General features: G+C 46.5%; 1 protein-coding gene across 7 annotated transcripts in view; it reads left to right on the plus strand.

Annotated features, from left to right (window-relative positions):
• Positions 1-15219, plus strand: part of SRGAP2 (SLIT-ROBO Rho GTPase activating protein 2) — a 256602-nt gene that overhangs the window by 210578 nt on the left and 30805 nt on the right. For all 7 annotated transcript variants that reach the window (XM_027976227.2, XM_027976229.2, XM_027976228.2 and 4 more), the window contains 3 exons: positions 898-925; positions 2575-2599; positions 8181-8241. In XM_027976227.2, coding sequence (XP_027832028.1) covers positions 898-925; positions 2575-2599; positions 8181-8241 — 114 coding nt within the window. The remainder of the gene's footprint in view (positions 1-897; positions 926-2574; positions 2600-8180; positions 8242-15219) is intronic.

The raw sequence follows: 15219 nt of genomic DNA on the forward strand, positions 1-15219 counted from the left end.
AGCCCTGCCCTCCCCCCGCCCTTGCAGTTGCCTTTCCAGGAACATGGGAGCTGATCTGTCCTCCAGCTCAGTTCTTGCTTACACTTTCCGTGGTGTATCTAATACAGTCTCATACAGACCAAGCTCGGTTAACTGTGGACCCAAAAAAAGCAACACAGATTACATAATGGCCCAAGTTTTTAAAAGCATGAGAATACTTCAGATGAATGTTAAGATCTTCAATCTCATGTTTTAAGGCTGGCTGTGATCCTTTCAATTTAGTACTAGGGCCTGCTGTTGGATTGAGAGCCCCAGTCTAATAGCAGTATCAGCATTTTAAATCTCATGCAGCCCAACCTGCTGGCACTGAGGGTTTAGTATGACTCTAAAACGAGAGCTTCCACATATGGAGCATATTCTCCCCAAATAACTATTCCTTCCTTCTTCCCCTTCCACCCTCCACCACACGTGTGTGTGTGTGTGTGTGTGTGTGTGTGTGTGTGTTCATATACTGAAGGGCAAGCAAGCTTGTCCCTCCCTCCCCACCATACACACACCAGTACACACAGAAGAAAAGCTAAGTTTCACCTCTAGGAAGGTTTCTAATAATGTGTTCTCTAAGATATGACCCACCTTACTATTTTTCCCTTGTGTCCACCCGTTTTCCCACTGGGAAGCAGAGTCGGCAAGCCCAGCGTTTCAGGACACCAGCAGCCCTGGGCTGGGAACAAGCAGCAGGAACAGCTCTTGCCCAGAAAGAGGCCCTGGGTGCTGTCTTCCTTTTCGCCTGGGAGTCTAGTCACAGCCTGAGGCTAGAGGCTCCCTGGGGAGACGGGCAGACACTCATTCCTGGGAGCAGGTCTCCCCTTTCACCTCATTTGCTTCAACACGTGCTTTTTGCCTCTGTCTTTCCAACAGGTCAGCGGACAGACTGCAGTCTGGCCAGGTAGGTGTGGCCTGGGACAGCCCTGGGGGCGGATGGAGAGAGCTAGCAGCCTTGGATGGCTCTGCGAAGGAGTGGCCTAGGGCTGGGGTGGCTTCCATCCCTTTGCCTTGCTGACCCCATCTGGCCTCAAATGGAAATGAGGTTTGCTGAGCAGAACTAAGTGAAGGGAATTGCCATTTGCTGAAATAGTCCCAGTGACCTGAAATGGTCAGTGCTGGAGGGCCCTGGAAACCTTACCTGAGTGTCTAGACTTCACCATGTGGGTTTTGGGAAGTCTCTGACCCAGGGAGGGAAGATCAGAAGATAGCCTTTGACCTGAGAATTTTCTTATACATGGAAAAGATGACAGCCTCTAATAGTGAGTGTCGCTGGATAATGAAATATTACCATGCATTGCTAGCCAGCAGCACTGGTACAGATCCTCGCCTGATGTACAAGTATGCAGCCCTCCCAGTCTTCCCCACCTTCCCCGCCCTCCCCCACCCCAGCCAAATATTTTCCCTCTCAGTCATGGAGCTGCAATGAGAAAACGCATGAGTTGGCGGATAGCAGGGCTTTCATTCAGCCAGTGGTTCTCAGATGCCTACAAATGTGCCGATTTAACGGGGGAAGAGCTTTCATGAGCTGGACTCCTTAGAGACCCTGGGTTAGCCCATTATATATAAACCACTTATATCTGCCAGCACATGAAATAGTCATGAGGTTGTTTACAATTATAGGCTCATTATTCAAAAATGCCTTCATTTGCCTTTCATCGTTTTGTCATTGTGGATTACGATAAGGACCCCATTAATATACTAGTCTTGTTGACTGGAGGGAGTCAGGATAATGGGATTCTATCTTCTTGGTGATAGAGTCTTAGTCTGAGTTCACCTGAAGTTCCATATCTCCGGAAGGCTCTATAGGAGTGAAAAGAGCTGAGCTGAATTTCCTCATGCTGGGTTATTTGCTGTGTGACCTTGGGCTGTTCTCTTTCCCTCTCTGAACTCCAGTTCCTGATCTATAAGACAAGAGAGAGCATTCACCTAGATCCAGGAAGCTCTAGGATTCCAGAGAGTTCCTTAAGAGCAGCCTACTGGAAGGGGCAGATGGTGCCCAGCAGCCCTGCTATGGTCCCTACCTCCTACCTTTGCTCAGAGAGATAGAGCTGCTCTCCTTGCTTGGGAGGTTGCTGTCTGAATCAGATTCCCTTGGAGAAAAGGCTTCCAAGGCTAAACACAGCCTGAAAAGCATTGACCTATGGAATCACCAAGATTCCTTCCAGTCTGGACCCTCTACCCTCTAAATTCCAGGAATATCACTCCCTAACTTTTCCCTAAGGATTTTCAAAAGAAAGAAAACCGTAGCTTCTTTTGGTGTTGATTAGTGTCTCCTTGCGCACAGAGGTCTTCCTGTTGTCTAACCCATACGTATTTTACTGCAAATTGAGCCAGTTCCCTCCAAGTTTTCTTTTGAATGGTGGCAGACATTAAAAACAGAGGCCTCTAAGCTTTTGTGAAAAGCGCTTGATTGGGCTTTTATTTGAAAGGTAACTTATCAAGTCTCTTAGCCACTTCTGGACCTGAGCTGATTAATGTGACTTATTTCATTAGCCACCTCACAGATTGTTTTTAATCCCGTTTTCTCTTTTTCCTCCCCATTGACTGCAGGCGTAGCTCAACTGTGAGGAAACAGGTAAGGACCCTGTAAGAGCCAGGTGTGTCTGGTAAAAATGTTGACATCCCAGATATTTATGGAGCTCCACGGTGGATGGGGAAGACACTTTCCTGACTTCATGCTAGCGTTTGGACTGCACAGTTTAGTCATAATGCATGCATGCTGAGTTGCCTCAGTTGTGTCCGACTCTTTGCAACCGAATGGACTGTAGCCCACCAGGCTCCTCTCTCCGTTGAATTCTCCAGGCATGAGTACTGGAGTGGGTTGCTATTTCCTTCTCTGGGGGATCTTCCCGACCCAGGGATCGAACCCACGTCTCCATGTCTCCTACATTGGTAGGCCTGTTCTTCACCACTAGCGCCACCTGGGAAGCCCCTTAGTCATAGTCTGTTTAATGTGGCGACCACTTCATTGACTTAGTCGGACAGGGATGGGTGTCTTTCTGACCCGGTTCTCTCCTCTCTGGCCGTTTACTCTCTCTTACATACTAGAGATCTGGTTTGACTGTGGCAGATTGGCCCAGAACTGTCTCTGGAGTGGCGCCCCTTCTCTAGGAGACCACGAAAGAGGGAGGGGGTGGAGAGAGCTCAGAAATGTCTTTGTGTCTACTCAAGGGGAAGCTGATCCAGGCTTTAAAAATCGTTTGGGGTAATTCGCAGTGGCTGTAGCCGCAGGGAAATACTGGAATGTAGAGGGCACGTGGTCTCTGTGGCCGTGGCAGCCCCTGCAGGATCTTCGGCCCATCTCACTGCTTCAGCTGGCTGGGCTGTCCAGCTGGGGAAGTTGATAACACAGCCGCACTTGCCTTTGCTTTGTGGTCACGGATTTTTTCCCTTCTCTACTTTGGATCTCCTTGTAATGAGAACACCATCAGATGCAATTACACATTTTTTAAATTATAAAAATGTCATTGCAATTCTCTTTTCTCTTGTTCCTCTATTTCTTTCTCCCCGCCCCCGCCCATCTTTCCTAATTTCATTTAAAACTAGAGAGGAATGAAGGGCCTTCTAGAGACCATTTATTACATTTAAAATTAATAGGTGGAGATCTTAAAGAGGGCGCAAGCCCCGCTCATCCCCCGCCACCGCCCCCTTCTTCAAAAGTAAGAAAAGGATTGAACTTGAAGTTTGTTCCTTTCATTTCCTGGACTGAAACTGAGCCTCCTATGAGGAGATGGAGCCTGGGGGGGAGGAGTGCCAGCGGCCACAATTTGGTGGTGTGCGTCCCTGGTCGGACTGTAGTCAGGGAGGAATGGCACCCGTCTGGTTTTCCACCTGCTGTGCCTAGCATGGTTACCTGGTGCCAGACTCGTGTAAGAACTCGTGCTAGAACTCGGGTTCCAAGGTGCATCAAAAACCCCAATCAACTAAAGACCTTGTTTTCATTCACTTTTTCCCCAGCAGGTCAGATCTAATGGTGGGTCAGTGTTTTTCTAAAATACTCAGGAAGGTAAATAGTAAGTAACTTGGAAGAAGCATAATCTTATATAAGTAACAAGGAAATATAGTTTGTTTGGTTGTTGACGGCAAATTGGCCAAACAAGAAGAAGAACCCAGTAGCTTTTGTTTTTGAGGGTCCCCAATGGATTCCAGTCATTTTTGACTCCACCAAAACCTATGATCAGACCATCTGACTTTTCTTTAAAAAAAAAAATCCTCAACTGCTTTTTTCTAAGCTTTCCCTCCTCCCATCAAGCCCAGAATTTTCTCTTTCCTGTTACTTCCATATCTTCTTTCCTGGCCCATCTCTCTGTTTCCCGAATTGTAGGTGTTTCCCCATGGTTTGGCCCTTTTTTGACTTCCGTCCATACTCTTTTCCTTGTTACTGGTGTTGCCTTAGATGAATCTGCCTCTCTCCTTCCCAAAGCGTCCACTTGTCTGGTATTGCTGCTGTTCAGAGACTCTGTATCCAACTCCTAATAGGCAGGACACTGGTGCTCGGGAGTTGAGTTGGCCCCCTGCCCTCAGTGTCTGTCTCCTCAGCTTCCCAGCCACATCTTCGGTTCCTTAGCATCTCTCCTTACTTCTCTCCTTCTCTTATGGGGGACCCTCCATTCCTCACAATCCCTGTATCCCCACGTGTGAACGCCGGTGCCTCTTTTTTCCTTATTACTGACATCCAATCAAGTGTTTTCTCCCGTGGTAAAAGTGGAAATCTAACAAGCGTGTCAAAGATCAGTACCTGGAGAAGTCCGCATGTGCGGAGTTATGCCAAACAGTGACATTTTCCGGCCACCGTCTTGATTGTCTTCCCACTGCGAATCACTGGGCCCCAGCTTTACCATCTTTCCCAAGTTGTGTTCGCTACATTTCTCCCTCTACTTTTGGTTTAAAGTTCCTTTCTTCTGACTGAATGGAGATTTTACCCAATTATCCTTCAAGACCCCTTCCAATCCTGGGCTTATATGACCAAAAAGACTATAATCAGAAGAATTAAACTGACATGGATTCTGACACTGAAGGAGGGAAGGGGAGAGGAAGAGAGGGAGAGACAGGCACTGAATAGGAACACACACAGGCCCTGCCCCGTCAGCTGTGTGCAGCCTGATTGATGGCCAAGTGAGAGTCCTCACCGGGCATGTCCTGGGGAAATGAATTCACTCCGACTTCAGAAATATTTCAAGAAGAGAGGCTGAAGCCTTCATGACTTTGTCCAGTATTTGTTTTCGCTGGACTCTTGACTTAGGCTCCACTGGAGCAGTGGGGGCTGGGGAAAACATGCCTCTGCAGTAGGACCGGCCCCTCTCATGCACTCTTGCCTGCAAGAGGTTATCCTCTGAGCTGCTTCTGACGTACCACTGTAGCCACGGACATGCAGCTTAATGTCTTTGGTGCTCTGCTTTCTGCAGCCCTGCACGCTGCCCTTTAACTGCCATTGATGTCTCTTCTCCCACAAGTCTGGGCAGGATCGTGCACTCGCACAACTCGCTGAAGCCCAGAACCTGTGCTGCCTGACCTCCGTCCCTCTGGATCTTTATTATGTTTAAACTGAAGGCCAGAAAAACTTTACATACACTCACATCATTGTCCTCATCACTACTGCTACTATTTGTAAATGACAAGTATAATAATGTTTGTAAACTTAGAGAAGACCTCCAAAAAAATGGGGTTTGGGAGTTTTTTTATAGTGGAACCCATTTTCTTCATTGGTGTTTGGAAAAACTGATGAGAATTCTTCCTCTGAGATCACCCTAGGCTGACTGGTATAATTAGTGATGGCAACAAGGAGGCAGACCCTGGCCACTGAAGCTGGAAGGCTGGAGGAGGCAGACGGGTCTGGGGTCGTGAGATGAGCGTTTGGGTCGCTGAGACCTTCCTGACTGCAGCCGCACCTTGACTCACTCCACTCCCTGTGATAGCGTCACAGGTTCCCAGCACACTTGGGAGCAGGCTCTTCTGTCAGCCTGGCTTCTTCATGAGAGCCAGTTGCTTCCCTGATTGCAGCCAAACTCCTGGCTACAGTAGAAAATTCAGAGCCAGGAGAGGGGTACAAACAAACCTGCTAAATGGACAGAAGTCACAGGACCCACCCCAGTGGAGAGCTTAGTCTCTGTCCTGAACATCTAAAGCCTTCTCTTGTGTTGTATAGTCGTTCGTTCGTGTCTGATTCTTTTCGACCTCATGGACTGTAGCCCGCCAGGCTCCTCTGTCCATGGGATTTCCCAGGCAAGAACACTGGAGTGGGTTGCTGTGTCCTCCTCCAGTGGATCTTCCTGGCCCAGGGATCAAACCCAGGTCTCCTGCAAGGGAATGCTTTACCACTGAGCCACCAGGGAGGCCCAAAACCCTTTCTAGCTAGGTTTAAAGTCATTCCGCCTGATCCCTTTCTTCCTTAGAGCTGAGTTATTAATGCATTTAGCTGCATTAGAAAACCCTACTGATTTTCAATAATAGTTGGTATTCACACCAGGCTATGTTTGCCAAGGTCCTGGGATGCAGTATAGGTGGTAGTGAGACGTTTGGTCTCGGGGAAGACTGCCCGGATTCGAATCCTGGCACCTCTACTTACCAGCTGTGTCCATAAGCAGCTATTTCACCTTGCTAAGCCTTCATTTCCTCATTTGTCAAATGAGGATAATATTAATACATACCCAGTAGGGTTGAGGATAATATTAATACATGCCCAATAGGGTTGTTATCAGGAACAGCCCGTCTAAATCACTTAATACATGACCCAACACCTCTGTAAATTCTTTTGTAAATGCAAAGCACTGTGTTTATGTGCCAATAGGAAATATCACTCTCCTCACCACCAGCCTCTCCCCAGTTGGTAGGTAGCAAGTTAAGGCCCAAAGAAGTTAAATGTATGGCGGGCTTGTCCAGCATAATGGCAGAGCAAAGATGGGCGTCTGGGAGGCCTTAGTTCAGTACCTATCAGTCTCTACTGTGTCCAGGAGTTGTTTTTTTCTTTCTTTCTTGCCTTTTATACCAAACAAATCCCCACTCTGATGCTCCTGTAGATTCATTCTGCTACCTTCCACTGGCATTAATTGAACACCTGCTATGTGAAAGCATCCTAGCCAACACTGGATGCCAGCAATTGACATAGGGGCTGCCCTGTGGAACTCTAACTGTAATGGTGACAAAATGCAAACAAATATTTATACCCACACAATTAAGTCATAATCAGGGTGTGAAGGCCAAGTACAAGGTACTGAGACCCCATAGATAGGGGCTTTGATCTCGTCTGGGGAGTCTAGAAAAGCACCCCTAAGGAGGTAATACTTCCCCTGAGACCCTGTGGGTGGGGGTCCAGGGTGACGAGAGCTTCCAGCAGCAGGAATCACTCCCTCAAATCTATGAGCAAAGGAGGACTTACTGAGGAGTAGAAGAGGGGCCAGTGTGGCCAAAACAGAGTTGGGGGAGGAGCAGAAGGAGGCAAACCTGGATAAGATGCGACCCTGGACACACAAGGCTGCGTACAGAAAATAATGAGGTCTTTGAAAGAGTTTAGCCTGGAGAGTAACTGATGAAATGTGCACCTTTAAAGCACCTGCAATACGGGAGGCCCAGGTTCCATCCCTGGGTCGGGAAGATCCACCGGAGGAGGGCACAGCAACCCAGTCCAGGACTCTTGCCTGGGAAATCCCACAGACAGAGGAGCCTGGTGGGCTACAGCCCACGGGGTCGCAAAGAGTCAGACACGACTGAGCAGCTAAGCACACAGCACTTTTAAAGATCACTAACCATGTATAAGGGAAGAAAAACTGACTTGTAGGATGACAGGGGTAGGAATGGAGATACTGATGGATTGGGCTGGGTTGGTGGCAGTAGAGATAGAGGGAAATAAATAGACTTAAGGGATATTTAGGAGGCAAAATATATGTATCTATTGATTGATCGTATGGCCAGGGGTGGGGAGCTGGTTTGGAATGAAAGAAGGCTAGTTCCGTATGGGAGGTGCGGAATGTAAGACTTCTGTGTGATGTATTCCAAACAGGTGGTTGTACATGTGCTTTGGGGCTCGGAGCATAGGCTGGGTGCTTCTTGTGTTCTGCCGTCTCATCCAGCGGAGACAAGCTCCACACCGTTTTGGTCCTTTTTCTCTGACCCTGGGCTCTCTCTGAAGATTCTAATGCTGTGTTTCTCTGGTTTTTCAGGATTCCAGCCAGGCAATTCCTCTGGTGGTAGAAAGCTGTATCCGGTTTATCAGCAGACACGGTAAGCAGGATTACAGCCTTGTCATACTTAGGCAAAGTTGGGAAGAACTTCCAGGAATTCTTTGCAGAGTGAGAACAGAGGTTGACTTCCCATCCTGACGTTCTCAGAAAAGGAATAAAATCTTATTTGTTCACACAAGGTTTGCTACCTCAGAATGGCCGCACCTAAACACTGAGTGAAATGTATCATGTTTTTAACCCCAGGTGCCTTAGCTAGTAGCATACTCCCTTTTGCAGCTTGAGAGTGAGTTTAAGGTATAGCTACCGTGTGGGTAAGTCTAGCTGGCCTGAGTGGTCGTGTTGTTTCACCGTCACTCACCACCTTTGCCTGTGTTCTTATCTCCCCTGCACTGCCTGGACCATTATGTCTCATGGGCTTTCTGCAGCAGACTGCTTTCAAACAAGCTCCTTTTATCCATTGCATTGACTCGTGGTAATACTCAGTGTTTGTTCTGGTTTGGTCTCACTGGTTACGACATCTCCAGAGCTCAGTGAGTCGCTGCCCCTAAAGTTGTGGCCAACATTTAGAGTCTGCAGGGGCTGGCTCCTTCTCAGCCTAAGTCAGATCGCCCTGTCTTTTGCTTGGACGAAGCTGAATCTCATAAACTCCATTCCTCACCAGCTCCTAGGCTGGTTGGACAGGATTTAGGGAAAGAGATGAATTACCAGAGAACCAGTCTTCCAAGTAGAGTGTTTAGAAAGCACAGATATCTGAGCAAGCGCCATGAAGATTTCTAGGAACTGGGCATCAGAAGTTGCTTTCAGATACTCTTCTGACTAGTTATAGGAACAGTAACAGGATGACCTTCTTGGAGCTAAAGAGGTATGTAGATGATCACGTCTCTTAATTCAGAAGCAACCATTCTCTCTCTCTTCCTCCCCTTCTTCTTTCCCAATGAACTGGGACCTTGCTTGGGTTTGTTTTTAGAGTAGTAATTATTTTTAGCATGCTTGTGACTTATCCTATTCTAATCAGCTACAGTTTTTTCATCATATTACCATTTACTAGAAGTACTCTTGCCTGGAAAATCCCATGGACGGAGGAGCCTGGTAGGCTGCAGTCCATGGGGTCACGAAGAGTCAGACACGACTGAGCAACTTCACTTTTCGCTTTCATGTGTTGGAGAAGGAAATGGCAACCCACTCCAGTGTTCTTGCCTGGAGAATCCCAGGGACGGGGGAGCCTGGTGGGCTGCCATCTGTGGGATCGCACAGAGTCAGACATGACTGAAGCAGCTTAGTAGCAGCAGCAGCAGTAGCAACACTGTTATATAGAGCTATTGAACAATCAGCAACTATTTATCAAGCCAATTTTATAATTAAGTGTCTAGTGTCTCATGTAATTTATTGAATACTATACTGAGTGAAAAACAGAATGGCTGTCTTGAGTACAGGGTGACTGTAAGTGTACTGGTTGTTTACACTTGTGTTTACATGGCTGGAAGCTGAGGCCCATGACTGCTGCCCAGCATCACAACAGAGTCCTGCACCACAGATGAGTAGCCGAGAAAAGATCAGTCAATTTTCTACTGAGTGTGTATCACTTTTATACCATCAGAAAGTCGTGAGTCAAACCATTGTATGTCAAGGACCATCTGTATACTTACTGACTGCTCATTGTATACCAAAAAAAGATCCTGTCCTCATGAGCCTTGTATATGTCAGGGTTGGTGAGGGTCATGAAGAAAAGTCAAACAAGGGGAGAAGGCAGAGAATGGAGTGGGGACACTGTTCTAGGCAGGTTGTTCAGGGAAACCCGTAGGTCCCCTAGAGTGACACGTGAGCAGTCCTGAAGGAAATGAGGGAGGGGCTGCACGGGTATCTGGGGAGAAGGAACACCAAAGGCAGAGGTCCTTGGCACATGCAAGCAAGCACGCAGGATGCGAGTGAGGCTGGGGCAGTGCGTGGAGAGGAGAGTGGCAGGAGATGAAGGCAGAGCCCAGGCTCTTGGGCCTCAGCAGCTAAGGTAGCAGTCTGGGTTTTGTTCTAAGTGAGCTGGGAAGCTGTTGGAGAATTAGGAACAGGGAATGATCTTTCTGAAGGATCACAGGCTGCTGTGTAGAGCTAACACAGGAGGAAACAGGAGGCTGCTGCAGTAGGGAAGACATGGTGGTCACCCGCCCTGGGCGTCAGCTGGGGAGTTGTTGACAAGTGATGGGTTCTGGGTGTCGTGGCTTGAATGTCCCTGCCCCCATACAAGCACAGTCCATGTGGAGGCCAAAACTTAGCACATTTCTGTGGTGAGGCTCTGGAGACCCAGGCCTGCTCCCATGCTGCTGATGGGAATGAGAACCAGTACGACCCTTTTGAAGGGGGACTCAGCGGCATTGAACAAAATGACATGTGCGCTGGTTTTCTGAGCCAACAGTCCTTCTAAGAATTTACCATGAAGATACACCTCCAAAATACGGAAATACATGTGCACAAGGTTATTTATTGCAGTATCGTTTGTAATTGCAAAATATTAGAAACAACCTAAATACCATACCGGATGAATAAAGAATAAACTATGGTAGATCTGATAGACAGTGCCTGAAGAACTATGGACGGAGGTTCGTGACATTGTACAGGAGGCAGAGATCAAGACCATCCCCCGGGAAAAGAAATGCAAAAAGGCAAAATGGTTGTCTGACGAAATGCAAAAAGGCAAAACGGTTGTCTGATGAGGCCTTACAAATAGCTGAGAAAAGAAGAAAAGCTAAAGGCAGAGCAGAAAAGGAAAGATAAACCCATTTGAATGCAGAGTTCCAAAGAATAGCAAGGAGAGATAAGAAAGCCTTCCTCAGCAATCAATACAAAGAAATAGAGGAAAACAATAGAATGGGAAAGACTAGAGATCACTTCAAGAAAATTAGAGATACTGAGGGAACTTTTCATGCAAAGATGAACACAATAAAGGACAGAAATGGTATGGACCTAACAGAAGCAGATAATATTAAGAGAGAATACACAGAAGAACTGTACAAAAAAGATCTTCATGACCCAGATAACCACAATGGTGTGATCATTCACCTAGAGCCAGACATCCTGGAATGTGAAGTTAAGTGGGCTTTAGGAAGCGTCACTACAAACAAAGCTAGTGGAGGTGATGGAATTCCAGTTGAGCTATTTCAAATCCTAAAAGATGATGCTGTGAAAGTGTTGCACTCAATATGCCAGCAAATCTGGAAAATTCAGCAGTAGCCACAGGACTGGAAAAGGTCCGTTTTCATTCCAATCCCGAAGAAAGGCAATGCCAAAGAATGCTCAAACTACCACACAATTGCACTCATCTCAGATGCTAGTAAAGTAATGCTCAAAATTCTCCAAGCCAGGCTTCAACAGTACGTGAACCATGAACTTCCGGACGTTCAAGCTGGATTTAGAAAAGGAAGAGGAACCAGACCACCTGACCTGCCTCCTGAGAAACCTATGTGCAGGTCAAGAAACAACAGTTAGAACTGAACATGGAACAACAGACTGGTTCCAAATAGGAAAAGGAGTACATCAAGGCTTATATTGTCACCCTGCTTATTTAAGTTATATGCAAAGTACATCATGAGAAACGCTGGACTGGATGAAGCACAAGCTGGAATCAAGATTGCCGGGAGAAATATCAATAACCTCAGATACGCAGATAACACCACCCTTACGCCAGAAAGTGAAGAGGAAGTAAAAAGCCTCTTGATGAAAGTGAAAGAGGAGAGTGAAAAAGTTGGCTTAAAGCTCAACATTGGAAAAACCAAGATCATGGCATCTGGTCTCATCACTTCATGGCAAATAGATAGGGAAACAGTGTAAACAGTGAGAGACTTTATTTTGGGGGGCTCCAAAATCACTGCAGATTGGTGACTGCAGCCATGAAATTAAAAGATGTGTGCTCCTTGGAAGAAAAGCTATGACCAGCCTAGACAGCATATTAAAAAGCAGAGACATTCCTTTAGCAACAAAGGTCCATCTAGTCAAAGCTATGGTTTTTCCAGTAGTCATATATGGATGTGAGAGTTGGACTACAAAGAAAGCTGAGTGCTGAAGAATTAATGCTTTTGGTGGTGTTGGAGAAGACTCTTGAGAGTCCCTTAGACTGCAAGGAGATCCAACCAGTCCATTCTAAAGGAAATCAGTCCTGAATCTTCATTGGAAGGACTGATATTGAAGCTGAAACTCCAATACTTTGGCCACCTGATGCGAAGAACCAACTCATTGGAAAAGACCCTGATGCTGGGAAAGATGGAAGGTGGGAGGAGAAGGGGGCAACAGAGGACGAGATGGTTGGATGGCATCACCGACTCAATGGACATGAGTTTGAGTGGACTCCGTGAACTGGTGATGGACAGGGAGGCCTGGCGTGCTACAGTGCATGGGGTCACAAAGAGTCGGACACGACTGAGCAACTGAACTGAACTGAACTGATGGTATATCCACACAGTGGGAAACTATGCAGCTACAAAAAATAAAAATAATAGTGAGGAAGAGTTCCATGAAACGACCTGGAGAACTTGCCAGGATATGTTGTCAAATGGAAAAAAAGCAAAGTGCAGAGGAACATCTCTGGCATGTTGCCTTTCACGTGAGAAAGAGGAGTGTGTAAGAATATAATGTGTCTTCTCACTTCTGCAAGAAGAAATACAGGAAGGATGAATCCAAAAACTAATATTTAACCGATTATCCTCACAGATGGGTGGAAAAGGATGAGAATGGGACATGGGGTTGAAGTGACATTTCTCCTTTTCTTTTTGTGTAGTTTTGACTTTTAGAACTACATGGGAGTTGTCCTTTCTCAAAAGATAAACAAGTTTATAAAGCAAGGATGTGGGTAAAACCCCAAATGGAATATAAACAGTAACAAACCTAACTGTGTTGCAAATGAATAACACTGAGGAGATGAGGAAGAAAATAAGTATCTTTGAAAAGCAGTACTTTGATAACTAGAACTGTAAACAAATAATGTACAGTAGTTGGTAATTTTTTTGTCACAATTTTTTTTTTTAGAACTAGCAATTCTGAAGCCATTTTATAAGATGGAACAAGTTCCCTGGTGGTCCAGTGATTGAGACTCCACACTTCCACTTTAGGGGGCACAGGTTCAATCTCTGGTTGAGAAACTAAAATCCCAAAAGCCTTGCGGTATGGCCTAAAAATAACTGTTGTTCAGAAAATTGAATTATTTCCCCCTAAATAGGGATGTATGGTATTACTGAACTCCCTAAACACGATGGGTAATATTTGTACATGTACATTTAATGGGGATAACGTCCATAACTTTTGTTAGCCCCCAAAACATCTGTGGTCTACCAGTTGCCAAAATCTGTACATCCTTACTATCTTCATGTTCCCTGGGAGGTGCTAGTGAGCTTCCCTGGGGGCTCAGTGATAAAGAATCTGCCTGCCAATGCAGGAGACGTGGGTTCAGTGCCTGGGTCAGGAAGATCCCCTGGAGAAGGGCATGGCAACCTGCTCCCATATTCTTGCCTGGAGAATCCATGGGCAGAGGAGCCTGGCAGGCCATGGTCCATGGGGAGGGAAAAGGATCAGAACAACTTAGTGATTAAACAACATCAACTACATTCTGCGTGCATGCATGCTAAGTTGCTTCAGTCATGCCAACTCTTTGCAACCCTGTGGACCATAGCCCACCAGATTCCTCTGTCCATGGGATTCTCCAGGCAAGAGTACAGGAGCAGGTTGCCATGCCCTCCTCCAGGGGATCTTCCCGGCCCAGGTAGCGAACCTGCGTCTCTTATGTCTCCTGCATTGCCAGGTGGGTCTTTACCACTAGTGCCACCTGGGAAGCCCACATTTGTTCTAGTCCCCATTACATAGATGGGAAAACCGAGGCTCGCCTGTAAGTGGTGGGTCGGGGTGATCCAGGAAGACTTAAAAGAAGGGAAGGGATGTGAGGAACAATTGAGACTCACTCAGGATGGGGAAACCCCACCACTTTCATGAGGAAGGGAGCAGAGTCACATGAGCAGAAGCTGGTGTTTTAGCAATCATTTTGAGACTTCTCTAGAAGAGCAGCTCTTGGCAACAGCTGGATCCAGCTCCAAATGGAAAGTTTTGTGCTGTTTCCAAATAACTTACCCAAGTCTGATTGGCTTTATGCTTTTATGTTAGTCAGCACTAAGGAAAAACGAAAACGGCCACACAGGTGTCAGCTGAGGGATGTGAGGTGTTACCTGCATTATCATAAAAAGCCAACTGCTTTTCCCCTTCTCTTTCTGGAAACCCACCATTTATTAATGTTCCTACTTTCAGAATCATCATCTAAAGATTCTGTCTGTTGAGCAGGAACACACACTGGCCCTTCTAAAGCCGAGGTTCTCAAGGGGATGTGGAAACCAGACTGAAAGGGACCTCAGTGTGCCTCAGGCCGGCTGCCTGGTTTTCAGTCAGCTCTCCCACGATTTCTTCTGGCCCTGGGCTTGTGCACCAGGTTGGCTTGTCCTTGATGTCTAATCTATCAAAACGTGCCGAGGTGATCCTCTGTCAGCAAGCTGTTGGCTCCGCCAGTGACACTGAACAGCCTGGTCCCTGAGATGACAGTTCCTTATATTTTACCGTGGTTTTGACGAGTCACTGAGTATGTAACTGTTTCTGTCAGAAACTTACTGTTCATATTCTGTGTCTACACAGTATTATCTGGCTGTTACTCCCCATTGGTAACTACTGTAATACAGTGCTGTTACTTTGGGGTCCTGACACTGCCTGCCATTCTGATCCTGTGAGGGATAGTCTGGAAAGTGCCCCATAGTAACAGACAACTTCAGTCCTATTACACGCAAAATAATTAAATTCCCTGTGCTTGCTTCTTACTGTTGCTTCAGCGGGATTCAGAATTCAATCCTGGCCAGTGTGGTTTACTTCAAAGTAGACAGAATTCATTCACCCTCCCTTGTTAAGAGGGGAGTCCCAAAACAGTGGGCAAAATGTAATTATTCTCTTTTGTTTTCCAAAAAAGAAATGTGTTTGAGATTGGAAAGTTTCAGTAGATCATACA

Source organism: Ovis aries, chromosome 12 (genome assembly GCF_016772045.2).
Source record: "Ovis aries strain OAR_USU_Benz2616 breed Rambouillet chromosome 12, ARS-UI_Ramb_v3.0, whole genome shotgun sequence".
Taxonomy (NCBI): Eukaryota; Metazoa; Chordata; class Mammalia; order Artiodactyla; family Bovidae; genus Ovis; species Ovis aries.